We start from the raw sequence: 20794 nt of genomic DNA on the forward strand, positions 1-20794 counted from the left end.
GCATATAAAATGGGACTAGATCTCCTAGCACAATCCCTCTACACTACTGGTAATCTTAGTCCAAGCAGAATCAATGTGGGCTGGAGAAACTCCTAGTGCTGTTGGCTTGAATCCATGGTCTGCGTGAAGTCCCAGTTGGAAAACCTTCTGCGAGGGCTGGAGGAGCAGAGTGGGAGACGCAGCCGAGCGGAGCTGGGTGAGCTGGAGTCATCCACAGGAGACAGAGATGCTGCTGCAGCCCACGGCCCCGCGCCGACGGAGGGGGAGCCGGCCGGTCTTGTCCAAGCACAGCCGTGCCAAGAGTTTCCCTCTGCAAGTGCAGGGCTTGCATGAGGAGGAAAGAAGCCTTTTTCCAAGCAGTTCTCCTTGGCAGCTTTCGAGTGTGCTCTGGCTTCCCTGGAGCAAAGAAGAAATCCCAACTGGATCCTGCCTGCTCAGTGAAGGAGAACCAAGAGCTGAGCACAGCCCTGGGACCTGGGAGCTCCTGGCCTCCACCCCTCGCTGACATACCCCTGCAGCTTTGTTGCAAGGAGCCAGACACCTACTCCTCCTTCCAAGAAGTCAACAAGGAGGAACGAATAGTGGTGTAAAAGCCGAGGTTTATAGGCAGCCGGGTGGGAATGCAGGCAGCGCGCTGAAATCACCGCACTTTCCTCTGCAGCGATCGGAGTCAAACTGCAGAAGCAGTTAAGAGGATTAGATATTTTTGATCATATTTGCAGCTGCGCTAGTTGTAACCGAGAGGAGAAAGCCAAATGCTTCGTCTTGGGAAGTGACTCTGAGCCTGGAAGGGAACGCTCCCTCGGGACCCCGCATCTGGGTATGTGCTCAGCGCCGGCTGTTTTACAGAGCTCCGAGGAGCTGTCGTTCCTACGGCTGAAGTAGTGACGCTTGGCTCCCTTGAAGACCCAGGCTCCTGTGGAAAACTTGCTGCGAGCCAGCCCGGATGTAGGGCTCCGAGCTGCAATAACGTCTCCAAAATGTCAGCTCCCACGCAGAAGGCCTGAGCCTCCCAAGTGCCACAGCCTAAATGAAGAACACTTTAGAAGCCCTGCCAGGTTTAGACCCAGATGTGAGAGGGGAGATCCCTCCCTGGACATCGCTGAGAGGATTTCTTTAACAGTTGTCTTAGTACTGCAGTGTCTTCAGCAAGGAAAATGAACTTCACTGTACGGTTAAGTTTCAGTGTCTAGTTCTCATGCATTTAGCACTGTAACAGTCCAAATAAAAATACCTGACCGTTCCCTCCGAAGCTCAACCCTGCAGAGATGCTGGTGATGCGCTGTCAGCACGTAGTAGGAAGCTCCCCTGCTCTTCCCGAGGACCCCTCCAACAAGCCCTTGGCCCCCACCACAGGCAGGATGGGCTGAGGGGGAGTATGGAATCCATTAAGCTGTTTTTCCAATCTTAAATAAAAACGTGGCGTCGTAACCGAGGAAGAAGACATCACTCCTTGACACACGTGTGTTTGCTGGAAGCGCTTGGCCCTGCTCGCAGAGGCTGCCTGGGCTTCCCGTGTGGAGGGGTGGGAGTCCTTTCCCCACGGATGGAGCCTCAGATGATGCTCCTGGCTGGGGCAGGCAGGTTCCTCCTGAAGCCAAAATCCCAGATCTAAGCCCTGGGAGTAATGTGTCAGAGGAGGGGAAAAGCTCCACATCTCACTTCCAATTTGCCTGATGATTTTAGCATGGAGTCTTAGCGAACAAGGGAAAGAGTGCCAGAGGTAACAAATTCAACCCGTTCCAAATGTGGTCATGTGGTAGTCATCTGCCAAAAACATAAAACAAGATCATAATCCTAAATTTGTCCTTTGAATGTACCTGTGCCTGTTCTGTAGTTGTTTCCTTCTAATCCCCAGGGATTAATACTGAAGTGCATCGAAACATCTGAGGTGAAGGGACACAGAGGAAATTCCTTGTGGGCTGGTAATAATAACTGAAAGTGGCTCTGTGAAGCAAACCTGAGGCTGACTTGGTTTTTAATGGACATCTGTCTGTAGGGGGAAAAAATGCCATGGCAACTGGCTTTCTTGTTGGCATGCCTGTCTCAGCGAAGGGATGGGGAGAGGATGGGTATTGGTGGGTCTGTGTAGCTGTGCTTGGGAAATGTGGAGGTACGGCCCAACAAGGCTGTGAGGAAAAGGTTGTTTATGCTCTGTGAGCACCAGATCTTGAGGGATTTAAGAGCTAAATCTTGGCATAACGATTGCTTTGTGTGCTGCTGCTTAGCAGGAGCTAGGCTGGGTTCCCCCCTCCCTTTTGTAAAACTGTCAAATCTAAAAGCATAAAGTGCTCAGCTGAAGATTGCCTGGCAGTTTTCTGGGCAGAGTTGGTGTCTCACTGTTTGAAGTTCCATCCCAAAACAATTGCTACAGAGCTAGAGCATCGCCGTACAGGTCCCAGAGCTTTGCCTTCCAGGAAGGAAAAGTTCAGTGTCTGAGGCCAATGGAAACTGAGAGCAAGGTTTATTAAAATGTTGTTTATAGGTAAAATGAGCTCTGGCACTTCTGGACCTCTCTCCTGGGCTCTGTGGATGTTCGTGTTTCCCCTCATCTCCAGTTGGTTGCAGGAGAAGCCGCTAGCACACACGGCTCAGCGGGCACCTCTGTCTGAACTTCATCAGACTGAACTGAGCTGGAGGGGGATGCCGGTGGGCTGAGAGAAATGGCTATAAAAGTGCAAAAGCAGCTCAAAACCTGTTTCTGATGGGAGCTGGTCTCTGCTTGGAACTGAGCTGTGAATTCGAGGGGCTGCAGGCAAGGAAAGACCCTAAACAGAGAGCAGGGTGGGGAGGAAAGGCAGAGGTTGGCAGTGGTTGTCCCGCCTGGTCAGTTTGGAGCTTGGGCTTTGGTTTCGCTCGTTGTCATGTACGTACCTCTTTCTGTTTCAGCCAGTGGTGTGTTAATCAGTTAAAACTGGTGGCAGCTTTGCTGACGAGCCAATATTGTATCTCTGGGAAGTGCTTCTTATGTGTTGGAGTACCTGATTTGTTCTCCTAATGTCTGAGTGTTTAGAGATCCCTGTGCCCATAGCGCTGGTCACAAAGCTTCAGGCTCCAAGAGGAGGGTTAGGGATAATGAGACTAAATAGCAGTAGTTTTCAGGGAAGAGAAAACACTTGTAGAAATGCACAGTTCTGTGAGCTTCACTAGCAGCTGATTTTGCTTAAAATAAATGCTGAGTGCCTGTGTCGGTCATTCCTCCGTTGGCGTTCATGTTTCATCTTGTTGAATGCTGTTGAGGATCACCCTGGATAGCTCAAGGAAGAGAGCACACCACCTAACAGCAGGTTAGATCAAGGAAATGTTACATCACGTAGCACTTCCTGGTAAGTAATGATATTATCAGACTCATTCATCTTCCTATGCAAATACTGCCTGCACATGTAGTCACAAATCTGAATGAAAATAGTAGTCTTGAAAAAGAGCAGCTCTAACCTGGAACGTGGACAGAAAGGGCAAAACAGGACATGATTCTCCATTAGAAATTGTTGCTTTTCTTTTTTGCCCATGGAGCAGGCGACTTTGAATCCTGAATGTTTCTACAACTAGATCACTGCATCCGCTGTTGGCCTTCCTTTGCCACAACCTCATTTGCAACCAAATTGGTGGCTATAATGGTAGGGAATAGCAAAAAAGTGGGAAATTGATCAAGCTGAACCATAAAGGAATAAATACAGAATACTGGGAATGGTAGGTTATCAAAGAAGAGCGTATGCAGGTAGAAGTAAAGGGGATGATGTGCTGTAATGGCAGGATAATCCCATTATGCTGGAAATTTGGGTAGTGTGCTGCAGACGTGCGCTCACAACAGAAAGGTGAGGAGCAGTGTCGGTGCCGGTGAAGCAGCCAGCTGCCACTGGAAACCAGCCTGCAGGTTCTCTGGTGGCCAGTGCTGCCGGAGCTATTTTAGTTTGGTCACTCCTGTATTTACTCTTAATGTGTCTTTTTTTACAAAGATGCTTGACAAATTAAAAAAAGGGAGGGCACAATGAAAGCCAAACAGAGCTAAACAAAACAAAGAATACATTGAAGGAGAAAACAAGTCAAACTGCAACTGCACTTGAGTCATTACTGCAGACGTGAACACGAGTCTTATTCATACACTGCTTTCCAAGCATGTAATGCCACCTCAGAATGTAGTTTAGTATGTTTATATCATGTCTTAGTTCCATGGGCAAAGCTAGTTTCTTATTTCTGTGTTTCTGACATCCTTGAATATCAGGGGCTCCATCTTCGCCAGCAGACCTCACAGCATGGCTGCCACTTCAAAACACTGCAGGCTCTTTAATAGTTCTTAACCTTTAGCCACATAAATAATGACTAATTGCTGTGCACCGTAAACATTCTTAGCTGAAAAAGCATTGAAGTAATGTCCTTTAAAAATTAAAAAAAAAAAAATCAAACCCAACTATTAAGCTACCTGGATATGTTATACTCAGTCTCTTATCAGACTTCCTTGTGTTTTTTTTTGGTAACTTTCTTTTAAAATGCAAAGCACACTGATGAAACACACCATTAAGTAATCTTTGCTAGCTGGAGCTGACTTGAATTAGTTTCAAGTCATATTTTGTCAAGTTGGTTGTTCAGGGGACCCTCTGCTTGAGGTCCAGTAGGACCAACCAAAAGATATAGAAGACCTTATAAATGGTACACAAAAGAATTTGGTTAAATGTCGACTTCTGCTTTTACAGTAAATGGTCCTAAAATTTGTGCCAGCAGTAGTGCGAACTCTCTTCAGCTCTGCAGGTGCTGTGTCTCCTACAGAAGCTCTTGGTCTGCAGAAATCCTCAATACCCTTTTCTCGGTTGATGGCTGTGAAACAGCAAAGTGTGTTGTGTGTTCACTAAAGTGATTGAAATACGTAGTTTCCTTAAGACCGCTGGCTCTGTTTAGAGCAAGTATTTTCAACGGAAAAATTCTTTGTGCTGAGAGCCCATTTTGGCTCCTGTCATCTAGCTAATAATGTGTTAACAACAAGGTTATCTGGGCCTGTAAAGTAAAACAAGCAGCGTAACCGTCAAAAGTGTAGGGAAAAATTCTAATTTAAGAAAGCTGTTAAATATTTGTTATCTTTTTATCATTGTGTGTTGCCACCCACAACTCTTCCAACTGCATGGGAAAGCTGTTGCTTTATAAGCAAGGTGTATAAATAATGCCTGCCTAAGAGCACCGCTCCTTTTTATTACATTTGAATCCTGTGGGATTTCTAGAGCATTTCTATGAATAGATTAAACTCTGAGCGTTTTGAGTAACCATGGCTATAAATCAATTTAGCTCTTGGTTTTTCAAGTTACATCTGCTCTTACCAATCCTGTATGTACATAGATTTTTAACAGGACAGACCAGGCTTTATTTTTATATAGTGGTATGAGCTGGTGAAGCCACCACTCTGTTTGAAGCAGGTACCAACAACATGGCAGAGCCGAATAGTAGCTGCACCTTAGATTTCTGCAGGAAGCCTGGTGATGACAGATAGGTAGCAACATGGAGCGATGGCAGAACTGGCGTCTCAGGCTCAAATACTCCCTCAGTGCAGCGAAAATTTTAATTTCTTTGGACTGCAGTGATTTGGGGGGGGGGGGGGGGGAGAACCCTCCCAGAAATCTGTAATATGGAGGGGTTGTCAAGAAGGAACGTGGCAATGCCCTCGGCCCCATCTTGCTTTGCTGTAGCTGGCTCCAGGAGGGCAGCAGGATGCGTTTGCTGGTGGCGGTGAAAGGCAAAGAGCCGGGCTGCAGCTTGGCGAGCGAGCGCAGGGGGTTCTCCATTTCGCCTTTCACAGCTAGTCAGCGGCTCGGCCATTTTTTTTTTTTTTTTTTTTTTTTTTCTTCCTTTCTCTGAATTTCGGTGTCTCTCCACGTCCGGTTTCTTTTGAACGAGGCGCTGCCGTGCCGAGCCCGCCGCCCTCCCGCTGGCCCCCGGGGAGATGTGGGGATGGGGGGGGGGAACGATCGCGGCCTCCGCGGGCAGCGGAAGGCCCGGGCGGGGCCGGCCAGGCCTCGGCCTGCGGGTCGGCCCGGTGAGGAGGCCGCAACCCCTGGCCCAACCCCACTGGGGAACGCTCCCCGGTGTGGGGTGAGGCGGCGGGGGGGGGGGGGCCCTGCGGGTCGCCCTCCCGCAGCGGGTGTCTGGCACCGGCTCCGGTTTGCCCTTGTGGTTACGGCGGGTGGAAAAGGGATCTGTGTGTATGTGGTGACGGGGGGCGGTGGTGTGTGAAGGAGCGGGCGGGCTGTGAGGGGTGGCGGTGCGGCCGCGGGGGCCTCACGGTGGGGCCGGGCCCGACCCGTCCCCTCAGCGGGGCTGCGGCGGGAGCTGCCGCCGTCCCGCGCCGCCGCCTCACGTGTCCCCCCCCTCCTCCCCTCAACCCCCCCCCTCCGCCTCCCGCCTCCGCCCCTTCACCTGCCGCATCACCGCCGCGGCGCCCTCCGACTTCCCGTAAAGAGTCCGCGGGCCCGCCGCCCGTCCGGCCGCTTCCCCCCCACCTCCGTTATCCCACCCCACCACCTCACCGCCGCAGGGGTGCCCGAGAGGCGGCTGGGGAGGGTCCACCGCCTCGTCGCGGCGTTCCCCTCGCCGACCCGCTCCAGCATTTCCACCCCACCCCCCCCCCCTTCTCCTCCTCTCTCCTTCTCCCTCCGCGGATCCCTCCGCGCCGCGCTCCGCTCCCTCCGCCCCGCTCGCACTGTTTGGGAGCAACCGGCCGAGCCAGCGGCACCCCGGCCCCGCCACCGCAGCGAGGCCCCCGCGGACCGGCCCCTCGCCCAGCCCCGGCGCTCACCCCCCCCACCCCCTCCCGGTCCCCTTTTCCCCTTCCCCCACCCCCCTCCTTCTTCTCCCTCCCGCCTCTCGTCATGTCCCTCAAGCAAGCGGCGGCGGCGGCGCAGGCCGCCGGCAACAACCGCAAACCCCCCGGCGGCGGCCCCGGCCTCCCGTCAGCCGCGGGCGGCGGGAGGCAGAACATGGGCAGGTGGGTGCGCGGCGTGTGGCGGGGCCCCGGGTGGGTGCCGCTCTCCGCCCCCCCCCCCCCCCCCCCCGCCCCGGCCTCCATGGGCGGCGGCGGCGCGGCCGGGAGGGGGGAGCGGGGCCTGGCTGCATGGCGGGGGGCCGCGGCCCGGCGCGGGCGGCTCCGCCCGGTGGGGCGGGAGCCGGCATGGCGGCGGGCGGGGCGCACGCCTCGGAGGCCCCCGCCGAAGGGCCCCCGCCGTGTTCCGCAGTGCCGCCGGGGCGAGGCCGCCAGGCCAGGGCCGCGGCCGGTGCCCTTCGGGGGAGAGGGGACGGCGGAGGGCACGGAGGAACCTCCATTTTCCGCCGACGGGGTGGAGGGCGAAGCCCCCCGCGGGTTGGCGGGGCCTGCGGCGGGGGCGAGGGGCACCGCTTCCCCCCGGGCCAACGTGACCCGCCTGCTGAGGAGGAGGAGGAGGCGGGGGCGAGGCGCCGTAGCCGGCGGCCGCACGTGCGCGGGGGAACGGCGGCGGCGGCGGGAAGGTGCCGGCCGCGATGGCGGCGGGGGGGGGGGGGGGGGGGGCGGCGGCGGCGGCGGGGCCTCCCCAGAACACCGCCGTTTGTTTCTATTGATTTTAATATAGATATATATATGTATATCTTTTTTTAAAAAAATTATTTAAAAAATTTTTTTTTTTCAATAAAATCCTCGCGGGAATGGAGGCCGCAGGAGCGCTCCTTGGCCTCGTCGGTGGATGGTGGTTCCAATCACGGCTTCGCTTTTTCACAGATTTTGGGGGGGGGGTGGGGGGTGGCAAGGAAGGGCGGGGGGCTGTTTCGAAGCAGGCTCAGATTCCCCTCATCGCATCGCCCCCCTCCCCACGCTTGCTGCGGAGGCCCTGCTGTCTCATAGCGCCTTTGGAAGATTGCTCCTGCTCAGAGAGCAGTAGCTATACAAATTCACACATATTTGAGGGAGAAGAAGGGAAAAAAAACCCCCCAAACTTTATAGTGTTGTGGATTTTTCCAATGCTGTGGGGGACATAACAAACAATCAAAGCCGGACGGTAACAGTTTTGAAGGTCATAGTCACTCAGAGCAGTTTCATTTCAAGTTTTATTCATCTTGATCTTTAGCTTGACTTTTATTCCTGCTCAGCTTTGTGCATTGGCAACAAAACAGAATTTACGGTGGTCCCATTGTTGGACATCACTGGAAAGAGGGTTTTACTTTGTTACCAGTCTCTGGAGCTGGAAGCAGAAAAGCTTTGGTAGGGTTGAAAATGACAAAATAAACTTAAATAATAACAATAATACCTCAGCGCTTCATCACAATGCTTTAATAGTTTTTACATACGGCTGTTTAGATTGAGCATGATGTTTACTGTGCTTTGCTAAACGGTTATCCCTGCCAACACACAGTGGCACTGTAGAGGTTAACGTGAAGGGCAACAAAACCTACAGCTTTTTTTTTTTTTTTTTAAATTCAGTATGGTGGTAAGCACTAATCTGTAGATTAGGGGGTATGAGCTTCAGTTTTGCTCCCAACTTTTAATAATAAAGCCACTGGATTTCTCCTACCAGTTTTGCCTTTCTAGTTTTGTTGGAGAAATCCCACTTCAGAACTCCTTAGGGAAACCTAGTGGGGCTGCTAAACAACTGACATGTTCCCTCAGAGGTATTCACACCCTTTTTTTTTGTTGTTGTTGTTAATCAATTTTTCAAGTTATTTTTGAATGAAGGGTCTGTAAAATCACAGTCCCTGGGTTGATGGAGCCCCATGGAACTCCTTCAGAGAACTTCTATTGCTGTCCTAAAGAAGTGTCTTGTCTTCTTGGGAGTACAAATTCAAAGACGGTTCATGCTGCAAATCTCTTCATGTAAATGAAAAGCTAAGTGGCTTTTCTGTTCAAAAAATCAAATTGTTTTTTAGCTGGCCTGCATCTTGGTTTCAATTTGCAGTATTATATTTAATAGAAACTTAAACATCTCCAGTTTATGCCAAGCTTTCTTCCTAGCAGCTCATTTCCCTGCAGCACTAGTATCCTCTTTCTGATCTTCTTGAGCTGCAAAAGAATGTTAGTTTTCATGGCTAAGTTGCTCTCAAAGCCTTAGGTTTGGGTAGAAACCTCATTGATAGTTAACTGTCCTGGACCTAATTTTCTGCTGTGTGTTTATTACTGTAAGACTTAACTGGGCTAAGCACCTGGTCCTGCTAGGACTGATAGTGAATGGAGGGCCAGCTTCGCTCACTACATTTGTTTCCATGGTTTCATAATGATGGATAAATGTATTTCATATTAGAAAAGGTAAAATCTTGGGTGAACAAACAAGACATTTCAGTATTTGTTTTTGTGATTAATTATTTTTACATAAGGGGAAAAATCACAAATGAAGGTACCTTTAGAAGCCTTCAAGAAAAATAAGGAGGATTGATATCTTTTTATGTAAAGAAGCACTAAGTGAAATGCTACGTTTGTTTAATAGCAACTGCATGTGCAATATGGCAGATGGGAAGTCGGGCTGTAGGGGGGATGCCAATAGCAGGTTGAACTGTAATTGGAGAAAATGTAGACTTCATACACAAACCTGCTTTGCTGTGTTAGTCAAAACATTATCTAATATCTACTTACTGTGGTTTCGTTCCATTTTGCCCTTACACAAGCACAGGAAGGTTAGCTGTCCTGTGATCGAAAGTTGCATCTGTCCCAGCATTCCTCCAAGCATTGCATCTTTTTTTGTTATCAGTTTTTCCCCATTGTTTTGTCTGAAGGCAAAGCATCTGAAACTCGGGTTTTGGATAGTTACGTGTCTAGTTACAATTGTGGCAGATGGTCTTTTTCCTTTTTATTTTGTAACTTTCTTGCCTAACTGGACTTGGGAATCCTTGAAGAATGCTCTTAAGTTGCTGTCTTTTATAAATGGCTTTGCCCATTAAAAAGTTAAAACTGAAATGATGCCATGTTGTGTAGCTTGCTTTTGGGACTTAACACTTCTCACCTGCTCTTATTTTCCTTTTTCTGTGACATCCTCTCTTACTAGTCTAACTAAAGGCTTAGGTAAAGAGCAGAAGAGTGTGTCCATCCTGTTCAGACAAATAATGGGGAATATTGAGTGCGGAGGGGCTCTGACAGAATGGAAGTGACTGTTCTGGAGGTTCGATCACACATGCCATTCGGAGTTTCTCTAGTTTGTTCCAACATCTTTGTGTGTGTCAGTTTTAATGCATCCGTGCTAAACTGCTAAGCAAAATGAATAGATAACTGGCAAGTCTTTTTCCTTATTGCTGCTAATGCACTTTGGTATCATATTATATACCTGATTTTAAGTTTCAATTCAACAGCTGATTTGTGGCAGTGTATATGAAGAGGGTTCATCAACGACTAAGTCCATCAACAGGTTGCAGATGCGCACTGGATCAGTCTTGAGTCAGGTCACTTACATATTCAGACACTACAGAATTCATCTTGCAAGAAGACAGGAGTTGACATTATGGATGTTAGTATTGGGGAAAAACTACAGAAAACAATTGTGCAGGATTTCTGTAATCTTAATTTGACAGCTTCGATTCATTTGGCCTCTATAGACAAATACTGCACTTAAATAAAACTTTGTGCTTCTGATTTCTCCCTTAGAAGAGGGCTTTACCAGGTCTCTGCACTTGTAATGAAAGTTCTTTAGAGTACCCTGTATTTGTTTTCAAAGCTCTAGTAATGTCAGTCAGTGCTCCAGAAATATCTGTTCACTGTTAAATTCAACAGTCTTTGTCGTTGCACTTCGGCTGTAGACATTAATTGCAGTATGGTTGCATTTGTTTCTTAGTCTCAAAGTGAAGATGCTGCTGGAGAGAAAACCCAAGACTTTCTTTCACATCCTGGAAAGACTTGTCCCCTTTGCATGAGTTTTCACTTAACTGGAAAAATATAAATGTGTGACCTTGTTTTGCTTATACAAATGCTCTACTTGGCAAGTAAACATTAGGGTGGGAGGTGAGGGATACTAAGGAATAGGATTGTAAAAGCTCATAAAAATAGAAAAAAATTTGCAAGTTGCTGCAGAGGAAAAATGTTTATTGTGTAGCATTTGGTATTAAGCCCACATGGAGACTTTTATGGTATGGCTGCTGGCCTGCAATGAGTTGGCCACTAAGTTTAATTGCTTGGTTGTTACTTTTGTCTGGTGCAGTATTCTTCTGACTTTGCGACTTTGCTACCCCAAAGCAAAGGATTTACAAGTTGGATTTGCCAAGCTGCTGTGCCTTCTCCCAGGCTTACCTTTAACCACATTTCTGCAATATGAAATGTTTGGGGTGGTTTTGTTTTGCTTTTTTTTTTTTTTTTTTTTAATTTACCATACTTACTGTAAGATATAGTTTTTGGTAGCAGTGCCAAATTGCTAGTGACCCTTCTAGTTTCCCCCACCTCTATTTCTTAGTGTTACTCTCCTGTTTTAAATTGTAAACTTCCAACAAAGGCCATCTATGTTCTGGTTTTGTAAAGGTCCTAGGTTTTTTCATATGAGACATCAAAGATGTGTCAAAGGGTAGTTTGATCTTCAGTCTTCACCTGTTGGAATATAAACCTCGAGTTGATGGCCTTGGTTTTAGCGGAAGATAGACAGTTTTGATTGAATTGTAGCATTGACAGAATTGGTGATTATCTGTCTTTTTTCATCTTGGTGAACGTCTTTTTTCTAATGGTTTGTGTTTAACAGATGTAGCTGGAAAACAAGATGTTGGATCTGTAAAGAGATCTGTTAGATCAGAATAGCATACAGAATTTCTGCAGTTAGCTTAACTCTAGGTCCGATGTAGAAGTTAGGACCTCTTGCCAATGTGGATGTGCACAGTCAGATTGTTTCTTAAAGAAATGTGGGTAGAAACGGTAATTTTGCAAATGTGATAATAGATGGAAAATCTAGAACACTTAGGCTCATGCTTGAAGGGAATACTCCAAACTTTCTGACCAGTCTAACAATCGAGTTCTTTGAGTTCTAAGAACACTTGTCACTAAAACTGGGGAGTGCTTTTCTATTTCAGAGACCCCAAACTCTTCCAGTTTTGACCATTGCTATAGCTGATGTGGGAAGGAGTATCTTCTAAAATCTTTGAGACCAACAGAGGGAACTGGTGACATTGTTTGACTTTGGCAGCATTCTTTGAAAGACTGTGTTGTTGATGCTTTTCATTCTAATAAAAGGAGAAATCAGAACTGGACTGCACCTCTATTTAGGTGTTTCACATCTGGTGAAATGACTTTCAGACAGAGGAGGATCATTCATCTGAGCTTTATGCAAAAATTATGTTCCAGATTCATGAAGGACTCACTTCAGCACCGTGCTATAGGTAGCCATTTGACAAACAGCAGACTTAGTAAATGGTGAGACTTGCTTGTCTCCAGAGCAAGCCTGAAGTTGTGCAGCTGCCTTATGGAAAGTTAGGGCTGATAGGTAATTAAATGAAGGCTATTTGCATTAGGGTTTTTTCGTGAGATTAGTACTCTGCAAGTATTCTGAAAATGTCAGCTAGACATCCAAAATCTGCAGTTATTGCCAATCAGCAAATGTCATCAGTGTGCGTGATGCTGTATGAGACTACATTTCTGTTTCAGAAGCTTGTTTTCTTAAGTCAGGTGATAGTTTAGTGGGTTTTCATTTTCTCCTCATTAAGGCCTTTTATGGTTCTCTGATGGACTTGCTTATTTCTGCAGAATTTATTTGAGGGATATTTATGTTCATTGGGAGAAGTTCCTTTGATTTCCTGGCTAACTCATGAGCCCTATTTATAAGGGCATGTTTTGAGAGCAAGGTTGTATTCAACCACAGTATAGTGTTTTCAAAAGCAATTGAATGCAGTTGACATTAAGTTGTATTTAGATTTCAGTGTTGTTTGGATGTTTTGATATGTAGACATGATTCTTTGAGTCTCTTTAATTAAATGGTTGTGCATCGGTAAGGTGGGTCTAAGTAAAAAAAAAATTTTTTTTTTTTTTTTTAAATAGAACAGAAGACTTCGTTTTGCCTCGCGTTACACTGTGCATTCCTGAAGTAATTGTAATACAAATCTAAATCACTATGACAAATATTTGAAAGTAGGACTTCTTGGTACAAGGAAGTAAGTTTGAAAGCAGGCCCACCAGCGGAGTTGAAGAACTGTAGCTGTTGTGGACTTGCTAGCTGCAGGGACTTTATTGGGACTTAAATGTCTGAAGTGGAGGGCACAGAGTGTTACATCTCAATTTGAAAGGTATTAAGAGCATAGAGGTTAATTTAAAAGCTTTTTTCAAGTGTCCTATTGGCAGATTTGCATTAAAAGTAGTTAGTGTTTTTGAAGGGATGGACAGACTTAATTAGGTTCACCTGCTGGGCTGTGATAGTAGTTATAAACAACCTCTGTGGGTAGGGCCTTGAAATTGGGGTGCCTCTGAAGCTTCAGCATGGGTCAGTTGTTTGGGTGGCCCTTTTTAAGACAGACAGTGACGATGTACTGAGCCTCTAGTCGTAAAGAAAGGACCCTGTGCTAAGCAGGAATTAGAAGTGGGGTTTGGCTTTGTGTGCCAGTAAGTTTTGGAATTTGCTTTAGTTACTCTCTCTTAAGCAGAATCCTGTATTTTTGGATTTTTATAATGGCATAGGCTTAGTATTTTCTCAATTTTGTCCTTTAATTTTTATTGTAGGTAACGCTCATGCTCACTAACCAATGTTACTTGCTTGTAGGCAAGTAGATGGAGGATAAATACTGTGGCCCCTGTAGGTGTCAAGTTCTGCTCTAGGGGAGTGCTGTTTTATTCTGATCCCATTCTCAACACTAAATTAAGATGGGGTTTTGAATTCTTAGTTGTTAAGAAATGTACCGGTTTGGGCTATTCTTTTAATTGTATCCCATGTATGTATTTAATTTCAGAGGCCGCAGCAGTGGCAAAGGACCGCCTCAGCCTACGGTAAGTGTATGTTTTTTCCTCATTGTATCACTTCTAGATACGAGGAAACAACTTTTTTACAGTGAACCTAAGTATCCATGTAAGAATAGCAGATACTGAAATATTCTCTCAATGTTTTTCCTTTGAATACCACGATGAGTATTCTAGACTGAGATAGATACGCTTTTATAAAGATGTAGCATCTTGCATTCATTTGAGTCTCCTGGGAGGGTGAAGGGAGGAAGGCTCACTTAAATTTTTGACTACGTTAATATAAATTTTACGCATTTTCTTGCAACTACAGTTGTAGATGTGGGTAACTTTTAACTTAAGGCAATGCTTTTGAATTAGTTCCTATCTGAAAATTTTAACATTAGCTTCTCCCTTAAACAGATGACAGTAAGACAGCGTTTAGTTAAATAAAAATTAACAGTTTTGTTTAGCTTTACTGTAAAATAGCCAAGCCGGTATTATGAGTAACCTGCATGTGTGGCTTGAGTTATTTTCGAGTCTATATATTGTCAAAGCATAAGTGTGGCTTGACTTGTAGAACATAGTTTTATCAGAGCTAAAGATGCGGATCTCAGTTTAAAGAGTGGATTTTTGAACCGCACTGATCAAATATTTGCTAATTTGTTATTGGCCTGGTTTTCAAGGATGACTAATTTTGGGGAATGGGGCAGAAGTAGGAAGGTTTAAAATGACTACAGTTTACTTACATAAATGTTTGTTGAAGATATCAAGACTCTTCAGTAAAAATAAAGAAGTTTTGAGGAAGAGTGGTGAAAAAGGTCATATGTAAACACTAAAAATCATAAAAGAGTTAGTCTTTACATCCTCTGTACTGAGTGTTGAGCCTACGAGCATCCTTCAGCATGTCTTTCCAGACCAGGGAGGTGGCTAACATACAGGAGTAAGTGGATTAAGTAGCTGATAGTGTAAAAGATATGTTGTCAGTTAAAAAGCTCACAATTATGGTGAGGGCCTTGTGTGTTTCAGCATCTCTTGTTTCACAAGCATGAAGTTGACAGGGAGAGATTGTGGATGTTGCAACAAAACACAGACATCCTCGCCACTTCATGCATGCTTATGCAAGCATGTCATCTAGCAACCTGAGTGATACTTGGTCAACTCTCCTAGTGTAGGATCTTGGATTCTGATACTACAGTGAATTCCTTCTGACTAATTTTATAATGGGTTTTGTAGCTCTTTGGTGCTTCATGATTTGATGACTTTAGCTTCTCTTAATGCATGTAATCAGGTCCGTTAGATGAAAAGATGTAGTTCAGCAAGTCCTGAAAGCACCTTTTTACTTCTCCAGCAGTTGAAGTACCTTAGGCTGTTGATGGCTTTTAAACCAGAGAGGGATGTTAGCAGGGCTTTTTCAGTTAGGAGTCTGTGCATATGAGCTTCACCCAACCAGCAAGAGAATTTCCTTATTGGGTGACGTTAGGGGCACTTCATGGTGTTTATCTGGTTTGGAAGGCTTTTCATATCTTTAATGATCAGAGAAAGGGCTGAGGGTCCTCTGGAAATCTCATGTGACTGAAGTTCTTTGTATATTGACTGAGTAAGGTTTTGGACCAGTGTTTCTAGGAACTAGTATGTGCTGATGAAAGCGTGCATTATTTTTGGCACACTGGCTTTTTGAATTGTTACAGGTGTTTCATACATTCATGACATCTTTCTTATTTTTCAGATTTCTTTCGATGGCATCTATGCAAACATGAGAATGGTTCACATACTTACATCAGTTGTTGTAAGTCTTCATATTTGGAAGGAGGATAAACAGTTTCTATAGTGACATAGAATTGTTAACTAGTCCACTCATTGTAATATAATGAAGTGAATATTAAACTTTAAGAGTAGTCATCTTTTGCCAAGATTGAACTTTAAAGAATCACAGTAATAGCTATTCTGTATTTTTGGCTTGGAAAGATTCAAATAAAATTTGCAGACACATAGCAAATTTATTAGGTGCACTGGTCATATTTTGAATTTTCTGTCTTCAGAGTGGTTATGGATAAATAAAATGAGTCTGCGTGCACAAAATGGAAGCCTTTCTCCCCAGATTTTAAGGGAAGTCCTGACATGCCAAAATTAAGTAAGGCAGACTGTCCCATATCTGCTTGAGTCCAGGATAAGTCTTCATCCCTATTTGTACCCACACATATGCACAGCTCTTGGTTTTGCACAAAAACTTGTTTGTGTGCATAACTGGTCAGAGGTCTTGCGAGTACCAAATAGGCTTCTGGGAGTATCTTTAAATCCTTTCAGAACACATGTTGGTATGCACTGTGTAGCATGTTTATAAATTGGCAAATGTTGAATTAATAGATTTGACTAAAAACTGAGCTGGATTTTTATATGTTGTGATTCTGTGAAAAATAGAACTTTGAGAAAAACACTCAAATGCCATTTATCAGGCTGGTAGAAAGCTGTATTTTCATTTTTCTTGCATTCTAGGGATCCAAATGTGAAGTACAGGTGAAAAATGGTGGTATATATGAAGGAGTTTTTAAAACCTACAGTCCTAAGGTAATTTTTTTCATTTTGACTCTTCCCTATTTTAAAAGATCCTAATGCTGAATAATCAAATTTTGATTAACATTTGAATATTTACTATGAATTATTTTGACTGTTCATGTCTAGGTTTACACAAGCAGATTAATTTTTGCAAATTATTGTAAATGGTTTTTGGAAGTGTGTGAAGTTACCCGAGTAGCTTATTGTGCATTAAGTTAGTGTATTCTTTTTATGTCTCTCAATAGTGTGATTTAGTGCTTGATGCTGCTCATCGGAAGACTGCAGAATCCAGTTTGGGGCCAAAACGTGAAGATATACTAGAGAGTATCTTGTTCAAGTCTTCAGATTTTGTTATGGTGCATTTTAAGGATATGGATACCAATTATGCGAGAAGAGGTATACTTGTTTTTAAAGTTGTCTGTATCTTAGATCGTAAGTCAAGATTTTCAAAGTAGATGCTTTAGGATCCAAAACCTAAAGTTCTCATGTAGACTGTTAGCTCATAATGAGTGCAGAACATCCAAATGTCCCATTAAAGTCAATGGAAAGAGCAGATGCGCAGCATGTCCTGAAGTCAGAAATTTATCAAAATTTAAAAAATAGATTGCAGAACTTTTGTGAGGGCATACTGTTTTAGGAAGCTGTTTTAAGTGTCTGGAAAACAAATCCTTAGTGGTGTTACAAAACATTTTACAGATTTTGTGGGAGGTTGGGTGTGGTGTTTTTTTTTGGTAAATGTCTTTCTAAATTAGTGTGTTAAATGTTATATGAGAATCTATGAATATTTGAATTCTTTATAAAAAGATTATTGTTCAGACTTGGTGTATATAGAAGTCTATATTTATTTAAGTAACTTTTGTCTATAAACATGCATTCGTATAAATATTCTTAAAATATACTGCAAACAGAGTTAACAGTTCTTAGAGAATCTACCATTTGTGTTTTTAATTTCTGCTTTACTACATGTAGATATGTAAGTAAGGCTCTCCAAAAGACAGAAGAACCTAGTGAGATGGCAGGCAAGTGGAGTCTTAAAGTCTTGAAGACATGGCTTGAAACTGTCAGAATTTTAAATTTGACCTCCGTGACCCTAAGTTTTCTGAAACCTAAGAGGCTCATAAGCCAGCCAGCTCTGGTTTCTTTGCAGATTTTGTTTTTTTTTTTGGGCAGCAAATCTCAAAGGGTTTTATGCTCATGTTTCTGATTTGTTGGGCTAAGGAATAAAAGCAAATACATAGCTTTCTGTGCTATGGAGTGAAACTGCATATGTGTATGTGTTGATCAATAACTGTCACTGGGAGCCAAGTGGTTATTGTAACACACATGCTTTATTCCCCTGTAGTAGTGATTTAGAGATGTGTGGGGACTGGTGGACATCTAATGAGATCTTTCTCTTTTTACCTGGTGTTTGTACATGCGTATGTTCTTGCCTGTTTTAAAGCTGAAGAATGAGGGGCTTGTTGTTTCAAGGAATTTGCTTTTCCCAAAAGAAGATGCATAATGTCAGAGCAAATGTGGCATTGAAATGCAGATAAGTTCCAGGTTCTGGATGGGACTATGAATTTAAATTACATGAGAGCTGTTTTATAATGTGTTTGCTATGAACATCACTTTAACGTAAATGCAAACTGGGTTGTCTGTTACTCAATCTTTATAGTTTTTGAGCAGACGGAATGAAAAATATAGTACTACTTCTAGGAATAATTAGTCAGTGGAAGTTTTTTAGAAGAAAATGACTGTTTCAGGTTGAACAGTCACTCGGTTTGCTTTATTAGGTGGAATGTCTTTGAATTTATATCTCTTAAGTAGTTGGAGAGGAGAGCTGAAGTAAAACTGTAGAGACTTGAAGAAACATAAACTGGAAGGCTGCAAAACTCAATAACTTGTAGGTAAATTAATCTGCTTTCCATTTTGTCTCAAAAATGTATTATCTTAAAACTACACTTGGAAGTCTAAGTCAGTCTCTGATCACACCTGCAAATTAGAGCAGTAAAGGGCTTTCTGCTTCTTGGAAAATTAAATGAGCAAGTATTCAAAAGAATGGAAGTGTATGAACATGCATGCAGGAACTGCTGGCCTTTTGTTCTTACAAATAAACCTAAATCTTCATGGTACTGAGTCAGATAAGCCTGTGTGATTCACAGTAAAAACTGAGTCTGAACTCGTAGGTGAGGAGATGGTGCTCCTTGCTGCATTTGTGTTGGGAAAGGTTACTGTCTGGTGCCTGGAGAAGGTTGACAGTGTTGCACTTATCCAGGATCAAATATTTTTAAATTGCCTAGCTCTCAGTGTTTCTTGGCTTTCACAGACAAGTTAGCAGACAATTTGGACATATTTGGTTGGAAAGGCAGCTTGCTCTCGCTTCTCTAAAAATGTAGTCGAACAAAAAGGCACTTCACAAGCATTCTGTTGCTGTCAGAGAGGCTTACCAGGAGTAGGGTTTGTTGAGGTCTCTGTATGTAGTTTCTATCCCTTAGGACTCTACTAGACTTTTGAGGAGGCCTTGAAGTAAACTTAATTTCTGCAAAAGGTACTGTTTGGGAAGTTTTCGTGCATCCTGGTTTCCTGGTTTAGTGTAAGTATCTGGAGTTCTGTGGATTTTTATTCTGGCATTTGCTTCTCTGGCTAGCTGGAGAAGTGTGGACAAATGGTGATCATGGCTGTGAGTCTTGATCTGACTTATCCTCAGACTTGAATAGCAGAGATGTTAGCTGCGTTGCCTACCTGTCTGACCAAGTCAGACAGAAGAGACTGGAAGAGTACTGGAAAAGAGCAGCAGGTGGGGAGAAAGGGAATGGGCTGGATTCTTCTTTCAGAAGAATGGAAAATACTGTTGTGTCTGAAAGAACCATCTGAAATAATCTGCAAAGCGCCTTTCATGGCTATCATACTTGTGCAGCTTTGGAGCAGTGAGCTGATAATTCGTCCTGCAGCTACGTCAGTGGTGTGAGTGCAGGGGAGGTAACGACAGTAGAGGCTTGGGGTGGGTGAAACCACCCGGTTCGGAAGCAGCAGTCTTAGATCTGCTTGTGCCAAGCATGACATTGCACCTTTAGATGCACCAGTGGAGAGAGTGTGGTGCCTGCCCAGATTTCAGAAATTGGCAGGGTTGGAATTAAAAGTTTTGGATCTGTGTAGGTAGGGGCATTGTAACAGTTTATGTTTAAAAAATAAATCTCTCCCTACTTCCTAGACCTTTATTTGCAACTCTGTCAGCCTGCATAGACCTTTGTGCTTCTGTAGATTCCTGTTAGGCTTCAGAAGGAATGGAAAGGAGTCACCTCAGGGTGTCTCTCTGTGAAATTAAGGCTTTCTGCAGTACAGGCAGGCTGATGAATGATACATGCATTGGAAAACTCAGGTGAAATTGTATTATATTCATCATCCCTGTTTCAAACTATTCTGTCTGCATTTAAAGAGGGACAGGCACTGTCTTTTGCATGTGGCAGTGGAAATCGACTGCTCTGCTGTGCAAGCTGAAATCCTTGGCTGTATGTTAGCATGGAGTATCTTTCTGCCTCACCTTCTGAGGTGAAGGTGAAGTGCCTAGATCGTGTAGTTGCTAGATGACTCAGGCTGCATTGTTGAAATAGGAGGGTATATTTCTGTGTTCTACAGAACGAACTCCCAGCAGTGTTTCCTGTTGTCTTAAACACTGATCAGTCAACAGTGCTGGTTTGCATATGATTCAAATTGGAGTAAGGCTTCAGAGTTGCCTTCTTGGCTTCTCTTTAAAGACAATTCAGCATCATAACTACTGTTAAAGCAAAAGGTTTCTACAATGTTTGTATTGGGTTTTTGGCACCATTACCATACTCTGAGAAAAATACTACAAATCCAGTGAAAAAAGGCAAAAGAGAATTGGCTATTTAAGTTTTGCCTTGAATTAGCGCTGAAAGTGGCATCCTTCCAGAGAAAGTGTTGCAAGGGGAATAGCAGTAGGCATATTATGAACAAAGGAAGGAAATGTTGGCTCTGCAAAGCTGGTGGTAACTGGTTTTAATGTTTCAAATCACTAGTAAGTAGTTACAAAACAAATGAGAGTTTACTGTTGAAACCTTTAAGATGAAACCTCAGTTTACTTTGGGCCATGCTAAACTTGCTCAAAGCTAGCAGTGTGCTGCATGAACACCTTTGGCACATAATGCCAGTTGGTTTAATAGCATTTGAACTGCAGAGTTTCACTTAATTGCATATTTGTGTTCTTCACCATTACTAGCTCAAAATATGTTTGCGAAAACAAGCATATTAAACATGGAAATTAATTAAACCTGGACTCTTAATTGCTTTATTCTGGCAATTTTTTCTTTAACTCATTTAATAGCACATACTTGAAGAATTTGCCCAAGCCGAGTTTTTCTCAGAATTTGTATATTTAATTTGACTTGACTTAATGTGAATTTCTGTTGA

The 20794-nt window shown here is 44.1% G+C and overlaps 1 protein-coding gene across 16 annotated transcripts in view; it reads left to right on the forward strand.

Moving 5' to 3' along the window:
- The first annotated feature begins 6738 nt into the window (after window positions 1-6738).
- The window catches only part of ATXN2 (ataxin 2), a 52602-nt gene continuing 38546 nt past the window's right edge, over window positions 6739-20794 (forward strand). For 11 of the 16 annotated variants that reach the window (XM_042805359.1, XM_042805362.1, XM_042805360.1 and 8 more), the window contains exons 1-5: window positions 6739-6967; window positions 13843-13879; window positions 15558-15617; window positions 16325-16396; window positions 16630-16780. In XM_042805359.1, the coding sequence (XP_042661293.1) occupies window positions 6852-6967; window positions 13843-13879; window positions 15558-15617; window positions 16325-16396; window positions 16630-16780 (436 nt within the window). In that variant the 5' untranslated portion in view covers window positions 6739-6851. The remainder of the gene's footprint in view (window positions 6968-13842; window positions 13880-15557; window positions 15618-16324; window positions 16397-16629; window positions 16781-20794) is intronic. The other 5 variants (XM_042805368.1, XM_042805369.1, XM_042805364.1 and 2 more) reach the window with 1 other exon arrangement.

The sequence above is a fragment of the Tyto alba genome, unplaced genomic scaffold (assembly GCF_018691265.1).
Source record: "Tyto alba isolate M040663 unplaced genomic scaffold, T.alba_DEE_v4.0 Super-Scaffold_44, whole genome shotgun sequence".
Lineage (NCBI taxonomy): Eukaryota > Metazoa > Chordata > Aves > Strigiformes > Tytonidae > Tyto > Tyto alba.